The sequence below is a fragment of the Marmota monax genome, unplaced genomic scaffold (genome assembly GCF_021218885.2).
Source record: "Marmota monax isolate L192 unplaced genomic scaffold, Marmota_monax_Labrador192_F-V1.1 WCK01_AAM20220418_F8-fsc00005, whole genome shotgun sequence".
Lineage (NCBI taxonomy): Eukaryota > Metazoa > Chordata > Mammalia > Rodentia > Sciuridae > Marmota > Marmota monax.
The window spans coordinates 29761492-29782667 of record NW_026692254.1 but is presented as its reverse complement, the minus strand read 5'-3'; the positions used below and the strand labels follow the sequence as shown (position 1 = coordinate 29782667).

Here is a 21176-nt window from a genome sequence, read left to right as displayed (position 1 = left end):
TTTTTACAGCAGTGAAGAGACTGTTTCCATTTCCTCATGACTGACACCAATGAATTATAAATAATTCTTTATTATGAGTTTACATAGTGCTTGACATATAAAATAAATTTTATTTAAGTATTTAAAATAGTTTCTGAATATAGAAGCAATTTACTCTTATTATTGCTAAAATAATATTCACATTCAAACCTTTTAAATGTGAGGAACCACTATGCTGTATGCACAGGAGAACAGTCAGTAGTCTAATAGTGCTGTTTACCAGAGTAGTGTAAACTTCTTTCAGAATCAAGGAATGATTCTAGATTACCCATGGAGAAAAATATGTACTATTCTTTTAGGCCAGTGACGCTCACAATGGGTTTCTTATCTACTTATGGGTTGGTATGTAATGGTCACATGTGTGTTTCCCTTCTCAGTTTTAAAAGCCACAACACCAAATCCAAGTTGCAATGTCTCACCCAAAACCCCACTAATGTATATATATTTGGATCCTGGGGATTGACCCAGGGGTGCTCCACTACTGAGATACATTCCCAGCCCTTTATTTTTTACTTTGAAACAGGGTCTCTCTAAATTGCTGAGGCTGGCCTCAAACTTGCCATCCTCCTGCCTCAGCCTCCCGAGTTGCTGGGATTCCAGGTATGCGTCACTGCATCAGGCGCCTTTCTGATCTTTTCGGGTGTTGTGTGGCCCATCTACCTTTGTCAGACTTAGAGACATGCTTAATGGTCCCACTCGCTGGGGCTCTGCTCATCACTGTCTTCCTCTGAGTCAGCAGACACTCTCTTGATTCTTTGGAGTGCAGCTTTAATGCTCCTCTCTAGGTCACTGGTTGGCTTGTCGCTGAGGCCTGAGCCCAAGTCTGTGTGGACTTTCCTCAGTTTCACCCCTTGTCTTATGGCAGCCAGAATGTGCTCGTTGACTGACGTGCGGGGAGCAGGCGAAAAGGGCACTTCCGCTTTCTGGAGAGGGCTTCTGCTGTGCCTTAAGGAGGCCAACACTTCATCCATAGATCCTGAAATTGAGCAAACAGAGCAAGTGCTACATCAGTATCATGCTGCCAGAGCATTACTGTGCAAAAGCTAGGAAAAGCAGTTAATGCCATGATTCACACAAATAATCATCAGTCCATTAGACAAAGCCTTGGTTACCTGTTAGACCAATGATAAGCTCTCTGAATCCAGGATAGTTGTTCTGTTTGGTTGCTGTGGTGCTGGGATAGAACCCAGGGCCTTGCACATACTTGGTGAGTCTCTACCAACTGAGCTACTTCCCCAGCCCCAGGATATTTAATAGCTCATATTCTATCTTGACTACTTACTTTCCACTAACATCTTCAAAGCCCTAGCAATTTTCAGGAACAGTCATGTATACCTTTTGTTAGAATGACTGCTTTCAAGACACCCTAAAGAGAATTATGGATGCCTGGGGTGGAAATAATAAGACCCACTGTACCTGAGTTAGATCCCTCTAAATTTATCTCCTCCATTTCTCTTTCCACTTAGAAAATATCCTTTTTTTTTTTAATGTACCCTGCTGTATTTCTCTAACTCCAGTCTTAGATATTAGTCATTGATGACTCATTCTGTGACAATGAAATGAGTAGGTTTCCACACACAGAAAGGCTTGAAATAAAATTCTAATCAGTGGCTCAATGAACAGAGAGGGGGTGGCCCTGGCACTGTTTTCTGTGTAGTGTTTAATTCCACCCACGTCACCCTGGAGTGGTTACATGCTCTATCTTTAAGGGTGTGAATACTGTCAAAACATACATTAGCTCAAAGTTTCCAGATACTGGATAGAAGCGATTTTACACTCTGACACCCTGAGACCCTGAAAGGATAAAATATTTATCTCCTACTGGATGCAAGAGTAAGATGTGGCCATTAAATTAGACATCTTCCAGGTAGGCCTTCAAGATTAAGAGTCATTTCTAGTTGGCTGACAAGGGCTACTTCACTTTGGATTTAAACCTATAACTGATGACAGTTCCCCTCTGGGAGTAATAAGTTTCATAACCACAGTCATTTTCTGGCACTAATTCACACTTTCTTCTTATTCTCAATGTTTGAGTTGAATAGAGCCCCCACAACGTGAGAATTAAGCCTGAGCTAGAACAGGCACCCCCATCAACCTGCCTATACCCAAACTCTGACATAGGCACAGGCACACAAGTGCTCACTTTTCTTTCATGTGATGTTATCACAAACCTTGTGGAAAAGGGCCATTGGGTCTCCACCTGAGAGAGTGACATTTTCAATTGTGCCTGGTGCCAGTAAGTGTACATAGTATTTTGCTAAGATTTATTGAACATACAAACCCTCCTAAAGCAGTAGGCTCCAAATCTGGGTACATTTAAGCTGGTATCCTCAATAGTCTATGTATGAAGTCATGATTAGAATCATGGAGAACTACAGCCTTGTTAAACAAATTTTCAAATGTATTCAGTTTACTGTACTTGCTGACAAAAAGTGACCCACTTTTTCCCCACCAGTCATTCTACATTCTGGCTAATACACAATGCAATAGAATATAACAGAATAATGTGCAAGCAATATCCTTCTTAAAATGCAACAATTTAATCCTGTAAAGGCCTCAAATGCAACAGAAAATCTACAGTAAAGCAGTACTGAAAATTCAATGGCAGAAATCGGATACATACTGAAGTGTTAAGAAAACTAAAATATACTGTGTGTGTGTGTGTGTGTGTTGTGCTAGGGGTGAAACCCAGGGCCTTACACATGCTAACTGATCTACCTCTGAACTTCATCCCCAACCCCTGAATAGACTGATTCTTTAACAGCCTCAGAAATCCCAAGCCATATGATCAAAAGAGATGTTTTTTTCAGGCTAAGTTAGCATTTATCAAACTCGGGTTGTACAAACTACAGTGAAAGACTAATATTCAAGTCAACAGATACTAGAATATTTTAAGACTAGAGAATTCTGAAATATATTTATTTGCAGATGGTAGCTTCTAAAGCTAGAATGCTTCGGCAGCTTAACAACCCCTGGGAGTAGGGACAGAATTCCAGCAGGTTACCTGGGCATTGAAAACTTTCCAAGGAATTGGGTGGTCTCTCAGCAGGTGACCCACACACTAGAGAACGTGGCTGATCATCTTTTACCCAAGTTCCAAGACCTAAGTTCTGATGATTGGCAGCTTGAGAAGAGGCCAGAGCAGGGAGAGGTGGTGGGGGTGGGGGGGGAGGAGGGGGAGGAGGAGGAGGAGGAGGAGGAGAAGGTTGTTGTTGTGGTGGGGACAATGACAGCTCTTCACTGGATTTTAAGTGTGTTCGGTCACCAACTGGAACAAAAATCTGGACAGGGATATTTCTGTGATAGTCTTGAGCCTTGGGGGTTTTCTCAGTATAAACATCAGGTACGAGAGGAGCGCTTCGGGCCTTCCCAGAGCACGGGGGAGCGACTGACACAAGCTGAGAAACTGGTGAGGACCTCTGCCGGGGAAGGTCAGCTGGCAGGTTTGGAGCCCCAGGTTCCAAGCAGGATGTCTGCCGTAAGGATTGAACTGAATATTTCTGAAAATAAAACATGGTTGCAAAAAATTTGACACAAATGCAGACTATCAACATGCTGAAACCATCTAAGAACAAATCTGTAAATAAACACTGACATATGCTTAGAGGACTCTAATTCACAGTGGCTCCCCATCTTTTGTCTAGCCATCCTCGCTACTCAATCTATTCTTATGTGCTAAAAAAGAAGCATTTATATCCTTTGACCAAGTATTACCTTCTCTGTAATAAAATGAAGATATGAATGACTACATAGAGATTAAAAAATATTCATAATATTCTTAGCATGAAAAGTTAGGAGCTCTACATGCCAACAACAAGAAGTTAGTTGAAAATTATGTCAAATTTATTTAAAATAGTAAGCAGCCATGAAAAAGAAGAAATAGTACAAAGCCTGTGAAACACCTAAAAAAAAAATTATGACATTGCATTAAATAAAAATAGCAGGATATAAAAATAATAGGTATTATGATTATAAACATTAGGGTAAAAGGTTTATGAAAAACACAGACATAAAAGAGAATATGGATATTTCTTAACTTTCAGGCTTAGACTAAATTTCATAATTAAAAAAAATTAACTTTGAAAAGTTCTGGTGTCTTAGGTATTCTTTTGATAAAGAAACATCTAATACTACAAAGAACTGTGGTGGGAAGGTTCCCTAAAGAAGGCACAGATTTGCCAATAAAACAAAATATGTAATACCAAGAAGCCATTAAAGTGAACTAGAGCAACATGAATAAATCTCAAAAACAGAATTGGAGCTAAAGAAACTGGCAAAAAATGCATACAATATGACACTTTTATTTATTTGTTTCAGTACTGGGATTGAACCCAAGGGACTCTACCATTGAGTCACATCCCCAGTCCTTTATACTTTTTTACATTGAGACAGGGTCTCACTGAGTGGCTGAGGCTGGCCTCCAACTTGGAATCTTCCTGCCTCAGCCTCCCGAGTTGATGAGATTACAGTCGTGTGCCACTGTGCCCAACAATACTATTAATGTAAACTGAAAACACACACATTGGGCAATTTATGATAAACTCAAAGTACTTCTCTCTTTCCCCACATTCTTCTTTCTCCAGGATAAACAGCAAAGTAATGGCAACAAGCCCCAGACCTCAATGAGCTTTCATCATACAGTGACTCACATTAAGCTGAAGGAAACTAAATCTTCAAGATTCTTTCCCTCTGCATTTAAGCCACTCATTCTCTCCCACTCCATTAAAGCCTTCCTATCCACCCTATGCCAATGTACATCTCTGGTACAGGCTATCAAGAACCTCCCAATGAGGTCAGCCTGTTAGATTTTAACTCACTGTTCCAGTCTGTTGGGAGCTTAGGAGGCCTGAGTCTGCCATTGTAATCTCTCTACCCCTCGCATCTTTATATCATCCACATTTGAGAGGCTGATTTTCCATACTGCCATCCAACTTCCTGACCTGATAGAGTCAGGACCAAGCGGACAGAGTCACTGCCCTTGGATCCCTCCCAGCGGATTCCATTCCCTGCATCGGTACCCTGGTGGTGGCAGGGACAGCCAGCTTCTCTCTACCTGGCTTCACAACCATCTGGGATTCCTGTAGCCCCCCTTCCGTTCATCCTTCCTACTGCGACTCAGGCCCTGATCTGGTACAATGTGAAATCAGGGTCTTTCTGAAGAGCAACGGGAGGAGGAGATCAGGTCTATTTTTTAGAATCAATAAATTCAATTATATTCTTAAATAAGTTCTTATTTACTTTTTTAGTTTTTTAAAAAAAGTCATTCACTTTTAATAGAGCACTTTCACTACACTTAGGTCACAGTGCTTCCTTGGTGACATTTTAAAGAATTCATCACAGCCAGGTATGCTGGCACATGCCTGTAATCCCAGCAACCTGGGAAGCTGAGGCAAGAAGATCACAAGTTCAAGGCCAGCCTTGGCAACCTAGTGAGGTGCTAAGCAACTTAACAAGACTCTGTCTCAAAATAAAAAATCAAAAGGGCTGGAATGTAGTTCAGTGGCAAAGTGCCCCTGAGTCGAATTTATTACAAATGAGGGGGGAAAGGCCAGTTAAAATTGAGGGCAGTTAAATTACTTTCAATTTTCCCTGCTGGTCTGAATGAGTCCCAGTGGGCACGGCTAGCACCACTAGGAGGACCAGGGAGTAGGAACCCAACCATGTTGTGCTGTCAATGCACCAGTTGTTTTAGCAGGGCTTTGGAAACACTGATATGCCACAAATAATAGTATTTCTGGAGCATTTCATATTCTAAGTCATCTGTTCATAATACCTAAGACTTTTCTCCTAGGATAAGTGATCTGCATTTATTTTCCCCGAAAAAGTGAGATGATCATTTCTAGAACTTACCTCTTTATAGGCTCTTAATCGCTGGAGTGTTTTTTGGCGTTCTTGGTTTATCCACTCTTTTTTCTTTTGCTCCTCTTCTTTTATTTTGTCTCTTTTCTATATTTAAACAAATGTATGTATAAGGTGCTCAGAATTCTGATTATATGTCTTGAAACACAAGAAAGATGGGTCTTGACAAAGAAAGGGGCTGTGACTCAACGTTACCCACCCACCGTGTCTGTACCCAGCTGCAAGATGGGAGGAGCGAGGGCTGCGCATCTAGGCAACAAAGCCCGGGTTCCCACACGTACAGGCCACAGCATAACATCATGCAAATACACAACATTTTCTTTCAGGTACTCACCATTTGAATACTATGATGCTGATGAAAATATCTTGTACTTTCTTCAGCCTGTTGCAATCTGAGCCGATGGTTTTCTTTGCACTGATCCTAATGGAATAATATACATCACCTACATGGTTTTTAATATTACCATGGCTGTGGCATAAAAGGTTAAAAGACAAAAGCATTGCATCTGGACTATAGTGTAAGGCATTCATTAATATTAGCTTCTGGTGTGTCTCAACGGTATTGCCATCCCTACTCGTGTGAGAAGGGCTAATTGGCCGCTTACATGAGTAATTTGTTCCCAGGAGAGAGCCTTGAAAGATGAACAAGTGATCCTCCAACAATGAGGGGGCATACAAACAGGCAATTTCCATTTCTTTTTCTTTTCTTTCTTTTTTTGGTGCATTATAATTGTACATAACAGTGAATTTTGTTGTTCCATATTAAAAAATACACATAATTTGGTCAGCTTTGTTCTCTAGTACCTTCCTTTTCTCTCCCCTGGTCGACTTCATCTAATCTACTGTTATCCCTTTTATTTTCACAAGATCCTCCATTACCACCCTTCCCCCCCACCCTTTTCCTCTCTAGCTTCTACATAAGGGAGAACATATTCAACACTTTCTGAGTCTGGCTGTTTCACTTCATGATAGTCTCCATTTCCATCCATTTACCACAGATGCCATAATTTCACTCTTCTTTATGGCTGAGTAAAACTCCATTATGTAGATACCACATTTTCTTTATCCATTCCTCTGTTGACTGGCACCTAGACTAGTTTCAACTTGGTTATTATGAATTATACTGCTATAAACAGTGGTATGCAAGTATCCCTGCAGATGCTGACTTTAATTCTTTTGGATAAATACTGAGGCGTTAGCTGGGTCATGTGCTAGTTACATTCTTAGTCTTTTGAGGAACCTCCAAACTGATTTCCATAATCACTACACCTAAAAAATTATTTTTAAAACTATATCTCACCTATGTCTAACCATTAATGTATTAATGCACATGTGGAAAATAATATAATGATAATACTAACATTTATTGACTATGTCTTAGGTCCCAGCCTCAGTGCCAAGCACTTTATATGCCTTATAACATTTTATTCTCATAATAACCATGAAATAGAGGAGCTTTCTTTTCTGAATCTCTTTATGTTATTATTTTAGTAATCATGCAGTTTTTAAAAATTAAGAAATAACCACTAGCAAATATAAGGTCGATGAGCTGAATATTGCATATGTGATTGATTTTTTTGTAATGCATAATTTATAATAAAATATATTTTAGAATTTGCTACAACTGATTATTAGAAATCCTAGCATGATTTTAAAAACAGCTGTATATACAGTGGGCATTCAACAAATGATTGTTGAATGAGTGAATTACAATCTGGAGATTATGATAAATGCTTAAATCCCCAAAGAAACAATTTAAAAAAAAATAATATTTAAAATATATTTGATGGGAGCCACTGTTATCTACAAACACAAAAATTAATCACTGTTTGGTTAAAAAAAAAAGTCTTATTTTTCAATATCTCTCTCTCTTTTATAAAATAAGAAATCCCTGGAAGAGAAGAGAAAAATCCAGCTAGGGTACCTACCTTTCTGTTCCTGAGCGAGGCTCTCCTGGCACAGATCCTGCCCCGTTTGGCCTCCAGCTTCTGGCACTGCAAGCTGAGTTCTTTCACCTCCAAGTTCCCACCATGCTGCAGGTCGGCTACATGATCCATACCTTTAAGTTCCTCTGGACTTTCACACGGGTCGTAATAGACAACTTCATCCTGTTTCTCTAAAATGTATTAATGATTTTCTTGAAACATATTTTGCTATAAAAAAAATAATGCATAGGGGCTAGGGATATAGCTCAGTTGGTAGAGTGCCTGCCTCGCATGCACAAGGCCTTGGGTTCAATCCCCAGCATCACCCCAAAACAAAACAAAACAAAACCAGCATCAGCAACAGCGAGGCACTAAGTTTAAAAAAATAATGCATAGTTTTTTAATGTTAGCAAAGATTACTTATAATTTTATTATGGGGGAAAATCACTATTACCATTTATGTACATATATACACATACCACATGTATTTAGACATGTCAACAGAGTTCTAAGAAAACATTTTCCATGTGTTAGAAATAAAATTTTAATGGCAACATAGTTTTCTCTAATTTAAGATATTCTCTGTTGTAAGAACATTTTATCATTCCATTATTATCTACTTCTGTGATGAACATCTCTGTGCGTGAATCTTTGTGTATATTATAGTCATAAAACATGAAGAAATAGAGTAATAAGGGGTAGAGCATTTGCCTAGCACTTCCTTAACTGACAAATATTCAAAACTCTTGATACCTCCTGCCAAACTGCCCTCCAGAAAGGAAAGTTATACTGGCAGCACACCAGAAAGTTGCCTTATTTTTATTTAATCTTGATTACATATTGATGTTTTAAAATGTATGCTTAATATATATAACAAATCCAAATCCTACAGAATTGCATTAAATAAAAGGTGATTTTTTTTCTTTTCCCCAAACCTACTGAGTACCATTCCCAGATGAAGACATTATATATAATTTAGTTTACATCCTTCCAGATTAACTTTTTTTTAAATAGACATTTTTCCTAAATATGTAAAATGCTTATAACTTGAAAGTACTGCAAAAATTTTTGAATACCTAGGATTAAACTATATGTTCAGAATGTACATGAAGAAAATTATTAAACTTGGAGGACCTTTAGGGGAAAAAAGATTTTTAAAAATAAAGAGACATACCATGATCTTGAGTGGGAAGAATCAAAATTGGAAAGATTTACAGTTCTCCCCAAAGTAATGTCTAATTTTAAGCATCATCCCAAAAATTCCAGTGAGTTTTTGGTTGTTTTTGTTTTGTTTTATTTAACTTCCCACAGTGATTATAAAGTTTATCTGGAAGAATAAAGAAGTGAAAATAGTCAAAAAACTTGTGAAGGATTAATAAGGGGTGCTTGCCCTACCAGATGTTAAAAAGGTGGGAAGACACTCACAAGTCAGTATAGGACAGTAAAAACTCACAAACAATTCAAAGTCAATCTAATGATTCTGGATATGAGACACAGCCATTCAAATCAGTGGGGGAAAATGTTTTTAAAATTAGTGATTGGAACCAAGAATATGAGGAGCAAATTAAATTCCTAATTGTTTGACAAACAATTGAATAATATCCTTAATATGGAAAATAAATATTTGGAAGGAAAATGAGCAAAGATCATGACTGGGAAGTTCATAAAATAAATATAAATGGCCCACAAACTTTTTTAAAAATTGTATTTGGTATGACTTATAATTAAATAAATTAAAATTAGAAGATGCCATTTTTTCTACAAAGTAACCAAAAATGTCAAGGGATGGCATGAGTATGGAAAAGCAAAGACTCTCATACCTCTGCTGACAAGAGCTTCATTTTGTATAATCTCTCTAGAGGGGCACTGTGTACATGCAATTTAGAAATCAGAAAATAGTATGTTCAGGATCTACATGAAGAAAATTATTAAACCAGGAGGAACTTCCAGTTTGCAAACATTGTTATCATGTTGTTTTAACAGAAATGTTTTAAGATATAAAATACAAAATGTCCTTAACCCAATAAGTCTATCTTTAGAAATTTATTTCTAGGAAATAATTTATCCTACATATAGATATATGTGTAAAAAAGAATTCTCTGCTAATCTGCTAATTGAGACAGTGAAAAACTGGAAATCACAGTATATCTATACAATGGAATACTATGCAGCCATTAAAATTCTGATGTTTTTATTACTTACTGAAATGAAAAGATGGTTATTATATATTAAATGAAAAAGATGTTACCGAATAGTTTATGTAGTTTTACCTTAAAAATTGATATTCATTTATGTACATCTGACATATTAAAAAGGCTACAAAGTTTACAAATATACCACTAAGTATCTCTAAAAAATGGGCTTGGGGTTCTTCCTTCTTTAACAATAAATATATGTGTGTGTGTATGTGTGTGTGTGTGTGTGTGTGTGTGTGTTTGGTACCAGGTATTGAACCCAGGGGCACTTAACCACTGAGCCACATCCCCAGTCCTTTTTTATATTTTATTTAGACATAAAGTCTCACTGAGTTGCTAAGGTTGGCTTTGAACTTGGGATCCTCTCACCTCAGCCTCCTGAGCCAGTGGGATAAATATATTATTTTAATAATAAAAACATGGAAAGGAAACTAAGAAATTTCAACAGGTGTTACAGAAAATTGATATTATTTTTATATTTCTTCAAGTGTGTAATTTAAACATTTTGATCTTATATAAAATATAAATTTACCTTTTATAAGTCTTTTAATAGAGTTCAGCTGTGTAGTAAGAAGTATTTCTTCATTTTTTAATATCTCAAATTTAACCTCATATAGTTCCAATTGAATTTCATAATATTGTATTTCTAATTCATCTACAACATGTATATTTTTTTCTTGTTCTGGAAGATCTTCCACCTTGTTATTATTGAAAAAAGAAGAACAAGTTAAAATAAAATAATTAGTGTGTTAAAAGCAAATTTTAGGTCTGGGTTGTAGCTCAGCGGTAGAGCACTTGCCTAACATGTGAGGCACTGGGTTCGATCCTCAGTACCATGTTAAATAAATAAATAAATAAAGGTATTGTGTCCAACTATAACTTAAAAATACATTTTAAAAATAAATAAATAATATAAAGGTATTGTGTCCATCTACAACTAAAAAAAATTTTTTTTTAAAGTAAACTTTAGAGGCATTCCAGGTATTTTCTCACTTATTTAGTACTAAAGTGTAAAAAGCACACTGGAAAAAGAAACATTTTTCCATTTCATCTAGTCAGATAAAATTTCCTTATTCAACGTTCATTATAGACACTTTATCTTATCTTTGAAACATGAAAATGTTTAGGTTCTGAGGAAAATAAATAGCAATGAGGCACTGTATGAACTATCTTTCCACTCCTCATTTGTATGGTTTTGTTGTTGATGTTGTTGTTTTTAGTTGTAAATGGACACAATACCTTTCTTTTATTTATCTGTTTTTTTGTGGTGTTGAGGATAGAACCTAGGGCCCCACACGTGCTAGACAAGCACTCTACCACTGAGCTACAACCCCAGCCCAGGGTTTAGTGCTCTTTTAGTACTTTCTTTCTCACTCCACGGACACACATTGAGGAAAGGACATGAGACTACACAGCAAGAAGTTGGCTGTCCACAAGCCAGAAAGAGGGCCCTCATCAGACACTGAATCTGAAGATACCTAACCTTGAACTTCCAGCCTCCAGAACTGTAAAAAATAAATTTGTGTTGTGTTAACCACCTGTTTATGGTATTTCCTTATAAAAGTCTGGGATGACAAAGGTATTTACAATGTTCTGTTTTAAAGTCCTAAGATCACAGAAAAAAACTTCATCCTTGGATGAAGCATCTCTTTAATTATTCTAAAGATATATTGGGGTCAGGCATGATAGCACATACCTATAATCCCAGCGACTAGGGAAGTAAGACAGGAAGACTGCAAATTCAAGGCCAGCCTTAGCAATTCAGCAAGACCTGATCTCAAAATAAAAAATAAAAAGGGCTGGGGATGTAGCTCAATGGTAGAGTACCTGCTTAGCACGTGTGAAGAAGCCCTGGGTCCAGTCTCTAGCACTACCAAAAAAAAAAAATACTGAAAATATTGCTGGGTTGATTGTAGAGTAGAAGACTGCCCACTTCAATATTGCAGTCAGTGTCATTATAAATCCTACAATAAAATATCTCAGAAATATCTTGATCAAAGGGAAAGTTTATGGTCAACCTTCCATAAGTCTCTAAAGTCTTATCTACTAGAAGATGATATTTGGAATAAGAAAAGAACTGCATTAACAATACCCAGATAGAAAGATGCTATCTAAAATAAAAGTATATTTTAAAAACAAAGTTATATTTATCTTTATCTTACCTTTCTCTGAATTTGCGCTCTTTTGTGATTTAAACACAGCTCTTTGGCTCTCATGAGTTGCAGGGTCTCTCGAGCTAGCATGAGCTTGAGTTTTTCTAATCTGGGAGTGGCTGTGGCCCAGGCAGCCTGGCCAAATCTCCTCCCATCCTGTTCCATTTGTTTCTGCATTCCTATTGGATTATAATTAATAAAATAAAATTACAACTCATTAAAAGGAGCAAAATTTATTCTGAGCTAATTCTTTGTTTATTGTTTTCCATTATTATATGTAAACCATCCTTTTTAAGAAATTTTGTTTTAATAATTTTTTATTATCACAAAAGTAATATGTGGTCATTGATAGAAAAGTCCAGGTATTTCATTAAAAAGAAAAAAAAATAGTAGCTCATGATCTACCTAGCTGAAGCAATTGCTTCTTACACTTTGGTACATATCTGTCCAGACTTTTTCTGTGTCTACCTAGACAGACAAACAGGCCTATATAGATAATCTGACTAAAAGAAACTACAATCACCATTGTGCTTTATATTTTTTTTTCACTTAATATATTGGGGATTTTTGTAGTTCATTTAAAAAGATAAAGAGGGCTGGGGTTGTGGCTCAGTGGCAGAGCGCTTGCCTCGCACATGTGAGGCACTGGATTCGATCCTCAGCACCATATAAAAAAATGAATAAACAAAATAAAGATATTGTGTCCATGTATAACTAAAAATATTTTTAAAACAGATATAGAGAATTGTGCTTAATAGCTCTATAGTTCTCTGTTTTACAAATGTATTATATCTTATCAAACTGATTGACAGACATGAGGTTGTTTCCTGTCTGGGGCTATGATCAACAACAGTGTAAGATTAGACAAAAGTTGTTTGCTCCACCCCCAAGCATTCTGGTGTCTGACCCCTCCTGCCGAGCATTCTCCCTCCCACTGCACTCTCTGCCATCCAGCCCCTGGGCTTTCTTTAAGCCCCTCATATCTGCCAGGTGCCATCAAGCCAGAGAGCCTTTTGCAAATGCTATTCCATCCAGCACACTCTTTTGCCCTCTCAATTTCCATGAGCCCTTCAGATGTCTGGGCACACATTACTTCTCACAGGACTCTAGTGACCACCCTGATCAAACCCAGTTTCTCTCCCATAGGCTTTCAAAACCCGGTGTTTCTCTTCTCCCTGACCCTTATTGCCACTGCCATTTTCCATGTGCTGAATGAATATATAATGAAATGAACATTTCTCTCCCTTCACCAGACTGTGTGGTGTCTGTTTATGATTATCTTATATAATTCCCAATACCTAGGAAACACAGGTATTATTAGGAGGCACTCAACTTTTTTTAATAGTATGAAAATTAGCTTAGTATAGCATGTTTTTTTTTTTTTATTATCACCTGCTAATGCTTTTACTGTTTCCTTAAAATAATTCACAGTGATCTCCTGAATAGAGACAACAGCTTCTTCAGCACGTCTGCTCCATTCTTTGGCTTCCTTCTGCAGGGCAACTACCCTTTTAGGACCCAGATTATCCTCATCCAGGGACTTCTACAGAGAGCAGAGATAACAGTAGTGTACAGCCATTAGCAATTTAAAAGGAGACTTATTGTCTTATCTACTTTCACTACTACTACTTAGTCAATTAAATTTCCATTCATTCAGCAATCCTTTATTGAGGATGAGCATGGCTCTAAGCTGGGCACCACCTGGAAGACAAAGGGGTACTCTGAGGCATAAAGGGAAAAAAAACCCACTTTCACTTTACATTACTAGAATAACTTTTCTTGGAGAGGAATGCTGTAAAGTTATGATTCTCTCTATTAAAAATAATACACAGTTGCTTAAATGGGATCTGTACTAAGCACGCAGCAGAGTCTGATCCACAGCACTCCAGTGTTAGCTGTTTCTATGGTTTCTTTTAGGGACATGACAATTAGCTTTTCAGGACTATTGTTCTTTTCTATGGGAAAAAATACAATCACCTAAAAAACAATAAACTCTGTATACTCCTGATTATGACATGTATTCCTGGGAACTGAATGTTTGTGTCCACCCCTAAAGTTATATACTGAGGCCTAAATCCCCAATGTTATGGTACAAGGAGGCGGGCCTATGGGAGGTAATTAGTCATGAGGGTGGAGCACTCACAATCGGGATTAATACCCTTATAAAAAGAACAGAAGACAAGAAATCCCTCTCTTTCTTCACCATGTGAAGGTACAGCAAGACAACCATCTATAAACTAGGAAGTGAGCTATCATTGCAAACCAGATCTGCCAGCATCTTGATTTTGGATTTTCCAGCCTCCAGAACTATGAGGGGAAAAAAAATTCTATTGCTTTATAAACCACCCAGTTTACAATATATTGTTACAATAGCCTGAACTAAGACATCCAGCATTCAATTTTCTGTCTACAAAGCATTATTTACTGATATCATATATATAGGATAACCATCAGAGAAATGCAAATCAAAGCTACAGGGGGGAGCTGGGGATGTAGCTCAGTGTGGAGCACTTACCCCACATGTGTGAGGTCCTGAGTTTGATCTACACACACACACACACACACACACATACACACTATAATGAAATCACTTCACACCCACTAGGATGGCTATAATCAATGAGAATATCAATAACAAGTGTTGATGATAATGTGAACACACTGGAACCCTCATTTATGCTGGTCAGAATATAAAATATACTTGCTTTAGAAAACAGACTAGCAGTCCTTCAAAAGTTTAGGCATTAAATGACCATGTGTCCCAGCAATTCCACTCCTCAGGACATACACAAAAGAAATAAAAGCATATGTCTACACAGAAACTTGTACACAAATGTTCATAGCAGCATTATTCATAATAGCCAAAAAAAGTAGAAATAACTCAAATGTCCATCAACTGCTAATGGATAAGTAAAATGTGGTGTATCCTTCTAATGAATATTATTCACAATAAAAGAAATGAAGTCCTGAGACATGCTACAGTGTAGGTGAACCAAGAGAACACTGTGCCAGGTAAAGCAAGCCAGTCATGATTCTGTTTACGTGAAATGTCTAGAAAAGAAAAATCCACAGAGACAAAAAGTAGATTAGTGATTGTCTAAGGTTGGTGTGAAATGGGAATGACTGCTAGTAGAAACATGGTTTGGGGGGAGTTAAAAAATGTTCTGGAATTAGTAGTGGTGGTTGTACAACTCTGAATACACTAAAAACCATTGAACTGTACACTTTACATGTACAGTCTATGAATTTATCTCAACAATCCTGTTACTTAAAACACACACACACACACACACACACACACACGGCAGTAAAGACTCTCCAAACAACAGCCTTTCAAAATAATGAACAGAACAACTTTATCTTCAAGTTATAGTGACATGAGCTTCATCTAAATGAAATACCATTTTTATAATTCAAAAACCTGGCAGAGGTCATGAGAGTACATATGGAAAGATGGCCCAGTGCAGGGGGCAGAAATCAAGAAAACTCTCTGATGTCTTCTGATTCTAGTTGATGAGATCCAAGGCAAGCTGCTTACTTCCTCTGGATTCTAGATTCATTTGCACCTCTGGGATGCAATAGTAATAATAATATCTTTTCTAAATAGGAAAAGTGAAATCAGTGATAACAGCCTTAATAAAGTTTAAGTTAGTGAATTACAATCTAGGACCCTGCTGCTTAAATTTCATACTATTTCTAATAAATCGCCAGGTGTCCTTAGAGGTGAAAAATAAGCTGAATAAGTAAATAAACATCACATCAAAAATAATAAATCAAGCAGGACATGGTAGCAAACACTACAGTCCTAGCTACTCAGGAGGCTTATGCAAGAGGATCACTTGATCCAGAAGTTCAAAGATAACCTGGGCAACAGGCTAGCCTTTTCATTTCACTTCAAAAAATGAAATAAAAAGCCTATGTATCAGCAGAACAAGTGTTTAGCCCTTTAAAATTTATAGTTTTTAAGGTGTTGAGAAGATGACCAATGTAAATGTCTTCATTTAAAAAAATTTTAAAAATTCTTTTTAGTTATACATGAGAGTAGAATGTATTTTGACATATCATACATACATGGAATATAACTGCCCAATATTGTGGTTGTATATCATGTGGAGTTACACTGGTTGTATATTCATATATGAAAATAGGAAAGTTATGTCTGTTCATTTAGAGGTTTTTTCCCATTAAATGCCTTCATTTTTAATCAATATTTTCTCTTTTTTTTTAATTGGTGCTAAAGAGCAAATCCAGAACCTCTGAGCTAAATCCCCAGCCCCAATTTTTAAAATTAATTTTAAATATAAATTCAATAAAGCTATAATATCATTAAATACAAGATGAACCCAAAGAAAGTAAAATACAGATGGAAACTTAAGTGTGACTAAAAATATATATACGACAGATAGATATCTGATAAAATAAAAATATAAGGAAACATACCAAAATACCAAGCTTACATAAAGTTGCAACTTCCCGCATGTCCCTGAATGGCTGCAGTAAATACTGGAAGAACATGGTTGCCATAGTAACCAATTCCTGATAAGCTTCATCTTCCTCTTGATAAATTTTCATCAATGATACCATGTTGTTGGCTTTTTCATGTCCTTGAAGAACCTAGAAGCCAAAACATAAATAAAGCTCAAATCTGCACATTATTTATAAAATCATACCAAACAAAATTAAATAAAAGAAAGCTAATGTTGTCAACTTGAATACATTTTTTTTTTATACTGGGAATTGAACCCAGGGGTGCTTCACCACTGAGTCACATCCCAGCCCATTTTTATTTTTATTTTCAGACACTCAATTTCAAGTGTCTAAGTTGCAAAGGGTCTTGCTAAGTTGCTGAGGCTGGCCTCAAACTTGCAATCCTCCCGACTCAGCCTCCTGAGCTGTTGGGATCACAGGCATGGGCCACCATGTTATTGTCCTCCAATCAAAATGCCCAAGAAAACAAATGTGGTTAAATAAATTATTGTATATCCACAGCAGAATATTATTACTGTAGTCTTTCAACACTGTTTTTTTGAAGACTGCTTAATAATATGAGGATTTTGTAATTTTTTTTTAGTTGTAGATAACACAATGCCTCTATTTTGCTTATTTATTTTTATGTGGTGCTGAGGATTAAACCCAGTGCCTCACACATGCTAGGCAAGTGCTCTACTGCTGAGCCACAGCCCCAGCCAGGATTTTGTAATATTTAATGAGGGAAAAGCAAAGGACAAATTTAAAAAAAAAAATTAGTTGTAGATGGACACAATACCTTTATTTTGTTTATTTATTTTTTTAACATGGTGCTAAGGATCAAACACAGTGCCTCACACATGCAAGGCATGTTAATAGCATTTATCTCCAAGACCAATATTATAGATATTTTTTCATTTAACTCTTCTAACTAAAGGTTTGGTGAGATCATAACTCCTTTTTTCAAAGCTCATAAAGACATTCTAGAGACGTCATCAAGTACTTCTTCAGCAAGTTGAGTCTCTTAATTCCCCAAAGTAAATATTCCATGAAACCACCCACAAAGTAGACTTATTCAGGGAGCCTCAACTATGGCTCTAGTCTCTGCTAAGCATTGTTTCTGATACAGAGCACCAAGCAATTTGTAATCCAGGTGAACTCATTTGGAAATGATCTTTCCCCCAAAAGAGAAAAAATAAAATCAAGTAATGGTACAGATTTGTTTTCAACCAATATATATATTTTTTAATGTTGTTGATGGACCTTTATTTTATTTACTTATTTATTTGTGGTGCTGAGAATCGAACCCAGTGCCTCTTACATGCTAGGCAAGCACTTTACCACTGAGCCACAACCCCAGCCCCTCAACCAATACTTTTTTTTGTTTGTTTTTCTTTTTTAGTATATTTTGATCCAGGGGCTCTGTTTGGCCACTGAACCATATCCCCAGCCATCTTTTATTTTTGAGACAGGGTCTTGCTAAGTTACTTAGGGCCCTGCTAGATTGCTGAGGCTGGCTTTAAACTTGCAATCCTCCTGCCTCAGCCTCCAAAGCTGCTGGGATTACAGGCATGCACCAACGCACCCAGCTCAACCAACACATTTTAAAATTCTTCAATTTCCATCTTTCTACTTAAGAATAATCTGACCTAATCTCAACTGTAGTTTTATCCAGGTAACAATAGTAACATTTAAAAAAACTTTTCCCTCACCAAGATTAAAACACACAGATGCAAAGATTAAAAACTGAAAATTTTCAGCCTTATTCCTTAAGACTATTAAGGAAAAAATTCCAGAGTCAAACATTTAGCTAAATTTTGTAGATACTAGCAATATTATCAACTGGTTTAATTCTAGAATCAATTGCTTTTTTATTCTAAATAAGATTACATACACTTCCATTGACATGATAGGTTTTTACAGTAGTGTGAGCACCTAGCTCAACAGTATGAACTACACTAGTATTATATAACATCCCTGAATAAACTTCAATTTGGGAAAAGTGTAACTTTTATATAGATATAATAATATCTACATAATATATAAATGCTGGAATTTAAGGAGAAAACACTTCTGAGAAATCAAGTGTCTGAAAAACAAGTCTGTTTGATATGAAATGATCAAGCTGAAGATTAAAAGCAGACTGGCATGAAATTCCCCTGGTTTCTTCATATTACAATGTAGAATCAAGGTGGGTTTGGTGGCCCACACTCCTAATCCCAGCTAAGATAAGCCTGGGCAATTCGGTGAGACAAACCCTCAGCAACTTGGTAAGATCCTGTCTGAATTTCTTTTTAAATAAATAATTAATTTAAAAGGGCTGGAATACAGTTCAGTGGTACAGTACTCCTGAGTTCAATCCCCAGTACAGGGCAGGGGGAGTAAAATCAACACATGCTTAGTAGGTGTGTTGATAGCTACACATAAAACCCACAGTATAAAATGATCCCACTAAACTCCATTTATAAAACCATTTTAGTTTTGAAAGTTCATCCTAAATTTAGCTTTAAGGAATATACAGTAATTAAGATTTTGCAATATGCTGGAATTCTTCTCTTACACCTTCCCTTCCTCAAAGCAATTTACAGAAAAATCATTCAGGTTAATATCAGGTTAATAATGTCCAATAATGAGAAAAGGTAAGAGGGGATGTACGGGGCACCAAACCTTGGCTTTCCTTAAATAAATTGTTGCTACTGAAGTCATAATTTCTCCTAATCTTTTTATTCACTGAAAAAATTAATTTTTCTCTCAAATTGCCTGGGGCGGAAGCACTCCTGTTGTTATCATTCTAAACTGATGAATAAAGTGCACTTCCTGTGGGGTTTCCACTTAATCGTCTTTGTTACTTAAAAAACTAAATACCTATTTCCTTAGTAAATTCATCCTCTAAAACATCTTGTCTCTATTCTTGGTGTTCCCTAGAGAATCTACAATTGCTTATATTTAGTCCATGCTATTATTTCCTACAGGTTATGGATTATTTTCCGGTGTGTGTTTGGTTTGTACCCGGGATTGAATCCAGAGGCGCTTAACCACTGAGCCACATCCCAGCCCTTTCAAAAAATATTTTATTTCGAGACAGGGTCTCACTGAGTTGCTTAGGACCTCGAGAAATTGCTGAGGCTGGCTTCGAACTCCCAATCCTCCTGCCTCAGCCTCCCAAGGATAGACGGCCACGGCAACCAGTTATTTTCAGTTTTGCTTTCAGTATTTCTGGGCTTTCCTGGTTACAACATCCTGCTCTGCCAGTATCTTCGGGAGAAAGGTTAAGGGCCTGCCCTAGCCCTAACTGCAAATAAACTTTGACCTAACAGAATGAGCCATCTCTCTCTAGGCCTTAATGCGAGGTCCCTCCGAGTTTCTCCCAGCTGCCCCACACAGGCGCGGGTGACCCTGCGCCTTTCTCTGCACGCGCGGAGGGCAGTCTTTGCTTCCCCCCAGCCGGCAAATCCTCTAAAAGGTCCCGCGCAGCCAACGCCGACCGGCGGAGCGGACGCCGCGCATACCTGGTGCAGCCGCGCTCCCGCCTCGGCCCGCCGCGCGCGCAAGGCCCGCTCCCGGAGCTCGTGCGGGCTCTCGCAGTCGGCCGCGCCGCTTTCCGCGGGGAAGAGCGCGTCGCGCACGGTGACACCGCCGCAGCCGTCGGCCGCTTCAGCCAGATAGCGCTCCAGTTGCCCGCAGAGCTCCAGTAACGCCGTCTCTCCGAGGCCAACGCGCACCGGCCACACTAGCGCCCACAGCCCGCGCCCGCGGTCCCCGGCCCCGCAGCCAGCCACGTCCAGCTCGGGCGGTAGCTGTGGGAAGCTGCGTTCCAGGGGCGGCCACAGCGCCGCCAGCTGCCGGTGCGCCCCGCGGAACCCCGCGGCCGAGAGCAGGCCGGCCCAACTGGGCGCGGCCCCGGCAGGCTCCGGCGCGGTCCCTTCACGCCGCCGCCGCCGCTGCGCCGTGCGGTCGTGACAAGTCACAGCGAACTGGCCCTCCGCGTCGTTCCAGGCCACCAGGAAGCGCAACTGGTGCCGTTCGGGTGAGCTGAAGAGATCCTCGCGGAGTGGCACCCAGCCCTCCAGGCTGTCGGGCTGCTCGTCCTCCATGGCCCCGACGGTCAGCGTCCCGTGAGCGCTGCTCGCCTGGGCCGGGCATCGGTGCTCCTCCTACCACTGGACCGTCCAGGCCGGCACATCCTCCACTAGGCTCTAATCCGCGACAGCGTCCAGCTCTGCGTCCCACCCCCAGCCCGCAACTGATTGGCTGGGCGTCCAGGATTGGTTAGCTGACATAAGGGAGGGTCTGCGACAACCAATGAGAAGGTCAAAACATCTGCCTTTGACCCTGGCGGAACGAAATCAATTTAGCGATCTGGTCTGGAGCCTGGGAAATACTCTTGCCTCACTTTCTCCACCTTTGCACTTAACTGGAGTTGGGGAAATATTTGTTAAATGGACGAGCTAGGTCTGCCTCCTACACCAAAACTCAAACTTCCTGAAGACAGAGACACTGTTGCTTCCGTCTTCTGTCATCAAGTCCTTTTGGAATAT

General features: G+C 38.5%; 1 protein-coding gene across 1 annotated transcript; it reads right to left on the bottom strand.

The window, feature by feature from the left end:
- Nucleotides 1-52: 52 nt before the first annotated feature.
- Nucleotides 53-20855, bottom strand: Whamm (WASP homolog associated with actin, golgi membranes and microtubules). The gene is made up of 10 exons (XM_046438293.2): nt 20148-20855; nt 16612-16785; nt 13564-13714; nt 12181-12350; nt 10551-10716; nt 7827-8014; nt 6233-6319; nt 5890-5985; nt 3044-3539; nt 53-1015 (listed from the first exon to the last, which is right to left on the bottom strand). Exons 1-10 carry the CDS (start codon nt 20730-20732, stop codon nt 723-725), a joined length of 2406 nt encoding a protein of 801 aa, XP_046294249.1. The 5' UTR covers nt 20733-20855; the 3' UTR covers nt 53-722.
- Between the last annotated feature and the right edge of the window lie 321 nt (nt 20856-21176).

Bases quoted from the DNA above. Each gene is read 5' to 3' on its own strand.
- Whamm (XM_046438293.2), bottom strand. From the start codon at position 20,732: ATGGAGGACGAGCAGCCCGACAGCCTGGAGGGCTGGGTGCCACTCCGC. The intron at 8,015-10,550 runs GTAAATTTATAT...AATACATTTTAG, and splicing joins TATTAAAAGACTTATAAAAG to AGAAACAGGATGAAGTTGTC. The intron at 3,540-5,889 runs GTAAGTTCTAGA...TTTTATTTTCAG, and splicing joins GATTAAGAGCCTATAAAGAG to AAATATTCAGTTCAATCCTT.